General features: G+C 39.4%; 1 protein-coding gene across 1 annotated transcript; it reads left to right on the top strand.

Moving 5' to 3' along the window:
* Positions 1-8509: 8509 nt before the first annotated feature.
* Positions 8510-8928, top strand: LOC101085845 (keratin-associated protein 2-3). Its single transcript, XM_003996930.6, has one exon. It carries the CDS (start codon positions 8510-8512, stop codon positions 8894-8896), a length of 387 nt encoding a protein of 128 aa, XP_003996979.3. The 3' UTR covers positions 8897-8928.
* Positions 8929-10485: the final 1557 nt, after the last annotated feature.

The raw sequence follows: 10485 nt of genomic DNA, 5'->3' as shown, positions 1-10485 counted from the left end.
TTTTAGGGCTCTAGATTACCCTTCCTAATAAAGTGAATATTATCTGCAACCTTTGTGCAGTACTGATTTGACACCCTCTGACCTGGGGTTCAGTTACACCCTCAGACCTAGGGATCCAGTTATAGATTTTCTAACAGAGTAAATTTTTTTTTATGTTTCGTTGCTTCTCTTTCTAATAAACTTTTCTACACATAAAAATTTTTTGGCATTGTTCCTTATTGTTTTCGTGATCATTTTACTTAGTATTAGGTAACTATATTTTACATGATGATACAGGAAGAACACTCATGTTGAAATCACTTTGAGAATAAGTGCTATATATACGAAATATAGATCATTAAAAATATTAGAACAAAAGTAGCACATGTGTACATGTATATGCACATGTATACATCTTAATATCCTAAATTAGGGCAGATTTCATTCATGTCTTTAGCTCTTATTTTTTAAATTTTAATTTGTTTTTTTTATTGAGATATACTTGGCATATAACATCATATTAGTTTCAGGTGTACACAATAATTCAATATTTGTGTACTATAAGAAATGATTGCCACAGTAAGTCTAGCTACAATCTGTCACTGTATAAAGGTACAAAATTTTTCTTCTTGTAACAAAAAATGTTAAGATTTACTCTCTTAGCAACTTTAAGGTGTGTGATACATTATTGACTATAGTCACCATCCTATACATTATACCCCCTTGACATTTATTTTATAACTAGAAGTTTATACCTCTCGACCACTTTCACCCAGTTCACCCATCCCCTAACCCCACTCACCTCTGGCAACCACCAATCTGTTCTCTGTATCTATGAGTTTTGTTTTGTTCATTTGTTTTTCATTTGTTTATATTCTACGTATTAGTGAAATCATTCAGTATCTGTTTTTGACTCATTTCACGTAGCTTAATACCCTCAAGACCCATCCATGTGGTTGCAAATGGCAAGATTTCATTCTTTTTTATGGCTGGGTAAAATTGTATTTATATATACATTTATATATACATTGTATATATACACCACATCTTCTTTACCCATTCATCCACTGATGGACACTTAGGTTGTTTCTGTATCTTGACTATTTTTTTTTAATTTTTTTAATGTTTATTTATTTTTGACAGAGAGAGACAAAGCATGAGTGGGGAAGGGGCAGAAAGAGAGGGAGACACAGAATCTGAAGCAGGCTCCAGGCTCTGAGTTGTCAGCGCAGACCCCAACGCAGGGCTCGAACTCACAGACCGCAAGATCATGACCTGAGCCAAAGTCAGACACTCAACCGACTGAGTCACCCAGGCACCCCTGTATCTTGGCTATTGTAAATAATGCTGCAATGAACATAGGATTGAATATATCTTTTTGAATTAATGTCTTCATTTTCTTTGGATAAATACCCAGAAGTTGAATTGCTGGATCATATGGCAGTTGTATTTTTAATTTGTTGAGAACCCTCCATACTGTTTTCCAGAGAGACTGCACCAATTTACATGCCCACCAACAATGCCCAGGGTTCCCTTTCTTGAAGCCGTGCTTTGGAATCACACATTGAAATTCTCACCTTCTATTACATCTCCATCCCACAACCCGCATCAATCAGTAAACCCAATGTGGAAAGAATGACAAATTTAAACATTAATAACATATTTTTAAATGAAAAGCTTAATAAAATTACATAAACACAATATGAAATGTTTAATAAAATTAATTATATAAACACAACAAAGACAAAAAAACTAATGAAATAGAAGAAGTCTGGTAAAACTGATCAAAGACCAAGAGAGAGAGAAAAAGGAGAATGTCTGAAAGACTGGCAAATAACATTATACTTGAAAAGGAGAATAATCAGCTTCCAAGAGAGTAGAAACTTTTAAAAACAATTAGAACATTATGTATAAGTTTAGGGGTCCCTGGGTGGCTCAGTCAGTTAAGCGTCCGACTTCAGCTCAGGTCATGATCTCACAGATCGTGAGTTCAAGCCCCACATTGGGCTCTGTGCTTACAGCTCCGAGCCTGGAGCCTGCTTTGGATTCTGTCTCCCTCTTTCTGCCCCTCCCCCTGCTCATGCCCTATCTCTCTCTCTCTCTCTCAAAAATAATAAACACTAATAAAATGTTTTTATTTTTTTTTCAACGTTTATTTATTTTTGGGACAGAGAGAGACAGAACATGAACGGGGGAGGGGCAGAGAGAGAGGGAGACACAGAATCGGAAACAGGCTCCAGGCTCTGAGCCATCAGCCCAGAGCCTGACGCGGGGCTCGAACTCACGGACCGTGAGATCGTGACCTGGCTGAAGTCGGACGCTTAACTGACTGCGCCACCCAGACGCCCCATAAAATGTTTTTAAAAAGAACATTATGCATAAGTTTATACCAATATGTTTGAAAATTATGATTGAATTGACTATGTCTAGAAAAATAGATATTAATTCCAGAAGATACACAAAATATAAATAAGCCAATAACCATTAAAGAAACTATACCTATGATCCAAAATCTATCCTCTACATATATTGATATTAAAAATGCCAGACCCACGTTGGTTTACAAGTAAGTTTACTAAACCTTAAAGTTCTCTCCCACTCAAACTGGGAAAAAGAACAGAAGAAAAGGTCTACAGCCATACCACCTTAAATGTGCCCAAACTCATCTCATCTCAGAAGCTAAGCAGAGTCAGTCCTCATTGGTACTTGGATGGGAGAACAGAAGAAAGGAAAATGTTCCCAATTCATTTTAAGTATAACAGTAACATCAGACACGGACAAGAACAAAGTGATAAAGGAAAAATTACAGGCCTATGTTATTGAAGATCATAGATACAAAAAGCCAGTAAATATTAGTAAGTGAAATTTAGCAATATATATAAAAGGAATAACACATCAAACTAACTAGTTTGTCCTAGACATTCAAGAATGTTTCAAAATTAGAAAGTATTTAAATAAGCTTGTTGATACTAGTACATTAAAGGTTAAAAAAAAAAAAAAACCAAAAAACAAAAACAAACAAAAAAAACCTTCAGGATTATATCAATATCTGTGGGAAAATAATTCAGTAATATATAACAACTATATTAGTCAGGGTTCTCCAGAGAAACAGAACCAGTGGGAGACTGATGTAGACATAGACACATGTTTATATACATAAATACGCACATGCACACACAAACATAAGAGAGAGAGAGAGGAGGGGGAGAGGAGGGATTATAGAATCTGAGATTATATAGAATTGCAGATTACAGAATCTGAGAAGTCCTAAAATCTGCAATTGACAAGCTGGAGACCCAGAAGTGCTGATAATGTAAATTCCAGTTCAAAAGCCAGCAGACTCAAGACCCAAGAAGAGCCAATGTTTCAGTTCAACTCTGAAGTCAGGAAGACTGATGTCAAGGGAGTCAGAAGGAGGAGTTCTCTTTTAATCAAAGTTGAAGGGGAAGTCAGCCTTTTTTTCTATTCAGATCTGTGAGGTCCACCCACACAGGAGAGGGTCATCTGCTTTATTCAGTCTACTAATTCAAAGGTTAATCTTACCCAGAAACAGTTTCACAGACACACCCAGAATGTTTGTCCAAATGTCTGAGCATACTATGGCCCAGTCAAGTTGACACATAAAATTGACCATCACAACAGCCATTTACTATTTAAAACACTCTAAGCAAAACAGGGCTAAAAGAGGACATTTTTATCCTGATGAATGCTATTTATCAAAACTTCATAGCAAAACATAATAGTTAACAAATTTTAGAAGTATTCCTAGTAGAATCTAAATAAGACGAGGATAACTGATACCACTCCTATCATTCACTGTTGTATTTGAGATCCTACTCAATTCAATCTGATTAAGAGAAAAAGCATTACAGAAAAAAAAACAAAAACAAAATTGTTGATACCTGTAGACAATACTGTTGTTAACATAGGAAATCCAAGAAAACCTACAAACTTGTGTTAAAAAGAGAGTTTAGGGAAGTCACTATATAGAGTATTGACAAACAAAAAACTCAATAACATTTTTTTTTAATTTTTTTCAACGTTTTTATTTATTTTTGGGACAGAGAGAGACAGAGCATGAACGGGGGAGGGGCAGAGAGAGAGGGAGACACAGAATCGGAAACAGGCTCCAGGCTCTGAGCCATCAGCCCAGAGCCTGACGCGGGGCTCGAACTCACGGACCGCGAGATCGTGACCTGGCTGAAGTCGGACGCTTAACCGACTGCGCCACCCAGGCGCCCCTCAATAACATTTTTATAACCTGCAAAGAGTCCATTAGTAATTCTAATTTAATAGAAATGAAGATTCCATTCACAAGAGCTACAAATATTATAAACTGTTTCAAAATAGGTCTAATAAAACAATGCAATATTTATGAAGAAAAGTTGAAAATATTCTTTGGAAATCTGTATATAAATAAAGAGTTAATGTCCGGTTTATTATTGGGAAGCGTTTTTTTCTTCAAGTTTTTATTTCAATTCCAATTATTTAACATACAGTGTAATATTAGTTTCAGGAGTAGAATTTAGTGATTAATCACTTCCATACATCACCCAGTGCTCATCACAAGTGCACTGCTTAATACCCATCACCCATTTAACCCATCCTCCTCCCACCTCCCCTCCAGCAACCCTCAGTTTGTCTTCTATAGTTAAGAGTCTGTTTTCTGGTTTGCCTCTCTTTTTCTTTCCTCCCTATGTTCATCTGTTTTGTTTCTTAAATTCTACATACTGAGTGAAATCGTACGGTTTTTGTCTTTCTCTGATTGACTTATTTCACTTAGCATAATACTCTCTAGCTCCATCCACATCATTGCAAATGGCAAGATTTCATTCTTTTTATGGCTTAATAATATTCCATTGTATATACACACTACATCTTCTTTATCCATTGCTGGATCAGTGGATACTTGGGCTGCTTCTACATCTTGGCTATTGTAAATAATGCTGCTATAAACGTAGGGGTGCATGTACCCCTTTGAATTAGTGTTTTTGTAGTGCGATTGATGGATCATAGGGTAGTTCTATTTTTAACTTTTTGAGGAACCTCTACACTGTTTTCCACAGTGGCTGCACCAGTTTGCATTCCCACTAATAGTACATGAGGGTTCCTTTTTCCCCACATCCTCACCAATGCCATTTGTTTCTTGTGTTGTTGATTTCAGCCATTCCAGCAGGTGTGAGGTGATATCTCATTATAGTTTTGATTTGCATTTCCCTGATAGCAAGTGATGAACATTTTTTCATGTCTGTTGGCCATCTGTATGTCTTCTTTGGAGAAATGTCTGTTCTTGCCTTCTGCCCATTTTTTAATTGGGTTATTTGCTTTTTGTGTGTTGAGTTTTATAAGGTATTTATATATTTTGGATACTAACCCTTTATCAGATATGTCACTTGCAAATATCTTCTCCCATTCTGTAGGTTGCCTTTTAGTTTTGTTGATTGTTTCCTTTGCTATGCAGAAGGTTTTTATTTTGATGTAGTCTCAATTGTTTGTTTTTCTTGTCTCAGGAAAATTTCTAGAAAGAAGTTGCTATGGCCGATGTCAAAGAAGTTACTGCCTGTGTTCTCTTCTATGATTTTTGATTCCAGGTCTCACTTTTAGGTCTTTAAATCCATTCTGAATTTATTTTCATGTATGGTGTAAGAAAAAAGTTCAGTTTCATTCTTTTCCATGTTGTTGTCCAGTTTTCCCAACACCGTTTGTTGAACAGACTGTCTTTTCCCCATTGGATATTCTTTCGTGCATTGTTGAAGATTAATTGACCATATCATTGTGGGTTTACTTCTGGATTTTCTATTCTGTCCTATTGACCTATGTGTCGATTTTTGTGCCAATACCATGCCATTTTGATTATTACAGCTTTGCAATATAACTTGAAGTCCAGAATTGTGATGTCTCCAGCTTTGCTTTGCTTTTTCAAGATTGCTTTGGCTATTTGGGGTCTTTTGTGGTTACATACAAATTTTAAGATTGTTTGTTATAGTTCTGTGAAAAATGCTGCTGGTATTTTGATAGGGATTGCATTAAATATGTAGATAAGGAGGTCTCTTTTTAAATCAATGAAATTTCCTGGTTGACCAGGAAGGGAAGGAGGAAGAGAAGTAAATTTACTCAAATGAATGGAAATGCAGTAACCATAATCTAATTTGGCTTTCTACAATCTTTGTCCAAGCTTCACAACAAAGATTACTAAAATAATTTATTTACAACTCTGGAAGATTAGATCATTCTTCATTAATATTTACTCTCTTCCCCTTCCCACCCCTCTGGGAGAAGTATCCTCTCCCACTCTCGCACCCTGTGACTTGGAATTCACCATGTAACTTGCTTTGGCCAATGGGATGTTAGAGGACATGATCCAAGCAAAGACTTTAAATATGCCTGCATGACTGGATTGCTCCCTTGTGCTTCTGCCATTAGAAATAGGGTTGCCAATTAAAATACAAGACACCTCATTAAATCAGAATTTCAGTTAAATAACAGTAAATTTTTAATGTAAGAATGCCCCATGCATACTCAGACATGCTTATACTAAAGATATATTTGTTTATCTGAAATCCAATTTTAACCGGGCACCTGTATTTTTATTTGCTAAATCTGGCAACTCTAATTCAGAAGGAAGTCCCAAACCAACTCGCTGCTGGAGCCAAGACCAGCCGTAATCCACCAAAACCCAACTGACCTGCAGACATGTGACCAAGAAATAAATATTTGTTATTGTATGTTCTGAGAGCTTGTGGTTGCTTGTTATGCATCATAGCTGACTAATTCAACCATGGTGGCAATGGGAAACTAGCTTGCATGTAATTCTAGCCACATTATCTCAATTACCTAGTCTGCACACTAAAAATCAACTATTGTAAAAGGAGCCAAGAGGGAATCTTGGGATGAAGAGATATAGAGAATGAATTTCATCTAATTCAGCATTGATGATATCTTCCATGATATCACTGAAGCAAAAATAAAACTAATTCTCCCATGAAAACAACAAAAAGCCTCCCCCTTTAAGCTCAAGATAGTAATTTTAGGACATTTGATTGGTGGTTTGCAAGTTCTTGGCCCTTTCTTTCATTTAGTGCTCAAAGAAAGTAAGTAGGGTTGACTGGACAGAATTCTTCTTCCCCCTCAAATCCAAAGGAAAAGTACAGTTCTACTCCACTAAGTAAGAATAAATTCATGGAACTCATCACAAAGGCTAAGGTATGGGGTGAAGTACAAATGAAAAACAATAAAAGGAATTAGGCAAGCACGTTATCTCACAGTGCCACAATGTATTACCAAAGGAAACTAGACTATACTTAGAACATCCTGGGAACAGGCAACCCTCACACTCCTATCCACCAATAAGCCAAGCTCTGTTGATCAGTCCTCAGAGAAACCTCTGCACTGGTACAAAGATCTTACCCAGCACGCAAGTCCCAAGTCCCTTTCGAAGTATCTGTCATTGGGACAAGACATTTCCCTAATTCTCTTCCAGTATCACTTTTAACAATGCTAACTCACTTTAAAGACTTGAGATAAAAATGGGGTAGGGGGAATGCTTGAGATGTTCTCTCTTCTGTCTGAAGGCTACGGTCTATTGAACCTGATAAACATAATACTCATGGTAGAGGCTGCTTACTGAGGAATGAGGAGACCTAGACCCCATTGTGACTGTGTGAATCCACATGACCCCTCCTGTAAGATGAGGGGATAGGGCTATATATTCTCTATAGTCCCTTCCCAGAATCTACACATGCAATGATTAATTCTGAATAAATTATTACGAAGATAAAAATTGCAGTGGATCCTTGATGAAAATTTTACAGTCACGGTAGAAGTTGAGTTTGGTTTGGAAGGAAGATGAAGGCATTCCAAGAGAATAGGGAAACAACAACCAGGGCAGGACAGCCCAGATCCTACTGGGGAAGAGCAACCAAACCACGGGTCCAGGGTGCCATGTGGTTCCCCCCTCATCTGAAAACTACAAACCTGCCTCTCCCAGAGTTGTGGTGAGTCCACAGCTCACACGAATGGCCTACACAAGAGTGCTGCTATTAACCTGTTACGGTCAGGGGCATGAGTGAAAATAAGACAGGTCATGTTTGGGTGGTAATTGAGTCCTTGAAGTCCAGGAATAAAATGCTGACCTCAAGGCCAAAGGGCAGAGTAATTAGATACTAATCTCGTTTAGAAAACACATTCTTTTCTCTCTTATGAGTTAGGAATGTTTCAAAAGGAAATTCATCAGAATTGAATCCAATGTCTAGATTTGGTGAGAATAAACAATATGAGAAAACAAAGGAATGTTTGTGGTTGTGTGCATGAACGTGTATAAAGTGAAGTGTTAACAAACATGGTTTACTCAATGCTAAATCCTCACTTAATTGGCCAGAAGATTAACAAGAAATGACCTGTGTCATGGGGGTCATCAGCACCCGCTCAGGGTATATAAAGGCGCCAGAGCAGGAGGGAGGCATTCACACCTGACAACACCCGAATCCTCTCACCCCTCCGACCCAAACCAGCCCCAGACACCACCACCACCATGTCCGGCTCCTGCTGCGGCTCCACCTGCTCCTCCCTGGGCTGCGGGGGAGGCTGCTGCCAGCCCTGCTGCTGCCGCGACCCCTGCTGCTGCCGCCCCGTGAGCTGCCAGACCACCGTGTGCCGCCCCGTGACCTGCACCTGCCGCTGCACGCGCCCCATCTGCGAGCCCTGCCGCCGCCCCGTCTGCTGTGACCCCTGCTCCCTGCAGGAGGGCTGCTGCCGCCCCATCAGCTGCTGCCCCACGTCCTGCACGGCCGTGGTCTGCCGCCCCTGCTGCTGGGCCTCCACCTGCTGCCAGCCCATCTCTGTGCAGGCGCCCTGCTGCCGCCCCCCCTGCTGCCAGCCTGCCCCCTGCCGCACCACCTGCAGGACCTCCTGCTGCTGAGGCCCCTACCATCCCTAAATAGCAACACACTGTAGCCTAAGCACCTATTCTGCATTTTAAGAAAGTGGAAAGAAAAGGAGATATTTTTCATAAGGTGACAATAGCCATTTTTACATCCTACCAGTTGGATACACAAGCAGATGTCCATCACCACCCTCAGCCAAATACCCAGGTGTCTCCATCAGCAGAAGACACCATGGATGGTAGATCTCTCTTAAAAGTCCTTGGAGTGGACTTTGCAAACCCATCCTGAACTCTGAAGGCTGCCCAAACCCTCCTCATCATCCTTTGTAATGTGCTGCTCACTTATTTTCAATAAACTAATTTTTCCCATAAACCTCCCTGCTACCTGATTCATTCAGTAGTGCCTGTTTTATTAGTGTACATAGCTGAGCAGACAAGGAATAGGAAGAAGGAAGGAAGGAGGACAAGGAAGAAGGAAGACAAGATGGAGAAGGTGAGGAAGACAGAAGAGAAAAGGGAGAGGTGCTAGGAATGGAGTTTTGGAAGGTGATGCAGGATGGCCAGGCTAGTCCTCAGACTGCTTATGTGGGTAGGAAATCTGTGCACACAAGGTTCTCCAGGGCCTGTCCTTTGCCCAGATGTCCACGTTCATGTCTCGACACCCCCCACTAAGTTTCACTTCAAGTAACACTGAACTCACAGTAACTGGCACATGCCAAGCAGTTCCCTATGTCTTTGCTTTTGTCATATTCTTGCATTTATCTGGAATATTTTTTTCATCTACTCCTACCCTCCACATTCTTCATCCACCTAACACTCATTTCCAAGATTCAGCTCAGTCTTCTCTAACAGTTCTGTCCTAACCCCTCTACCACATAAACACACCTGCACATATTCATGCACTCACAGGCATGCCTGTCCACGTACACACACACACACACAGGCTAGGTCAGGTGTCCCTAACATGTTCCAATAGCATCTGATATTCATCTCCCTCCCCACAAGGCATTGTATTGAGATGATCTATTTTTCTGCCTCCAACAAAGGGGACACAATTTATAATGGCTTCAGTACTGAGTTCAATGTTTAGAATATGGTTGGTACTTGATTTCTATTGAATCAAACAAAATTAGAAGGCAATTGTCTTTATGACAAGAACTCTAAAAGGTAGATATTTTACTTAAGGCAGAATCCTCAGCATCAGTATAACTTAACTTCTCTGACCTTCAGGTTTCTTCATCTGCCAAATGGAAAAGTTAATTCTCACCAATGTTGGTTGCTAGGAAAGTTAAATGACCTTATGTATGTAAAGTGACTGGCACACAGTATTTACCAAGCACCATTCACTGATAGTCCTTGTTACACACTGGAACATTACTGTATCAAACAGGCTCAAAAGATGTGCTATTTATGACATATTATGTCACTGAAAGTGGGAGAGGATTGAGGAGAAGGCTTCTTGTTTTTTCAAGACAGTCCACATCCATTGGCAGAAACAGATTTCCTAACATAACAAAGCACACTCCTAAGGTTTAGTAAGTATAACAAAGAGGGAAGAAAAAATCCATCAGCAAATTGAAGCTGTCTCAGAATGAAAGGGCTAATGCATAGGAGAGAGCCCTAGC

Source organism: Felis catus, chromosome E1 (genome assembly GCF_018350175.1).
Source record: "Felis catus isolate Fca126 chromosome E1, F.catus_Fca126_mat1.0, whole genome shotgun sequence".
NCBI classification, from domain to species: Eukaryota; Metazoa; Chordata; class Mammalia; order Carnivora; family Felidae; genus Felis; species Felis catus.
This window is presented reverse-complemented; position numbering and strand designations above follow the sequence as displayed.

Bases quoted from the DNA above. Each gene is read 5' to 3' on its own strand.
- LOC101085845 (XM_003996930.6), top strand. From the start codon at position 8,510: ATGTCCGGCTCCTGCTGCGGCTCCACCTGCTCCTCCCTGGGCTGCGGG.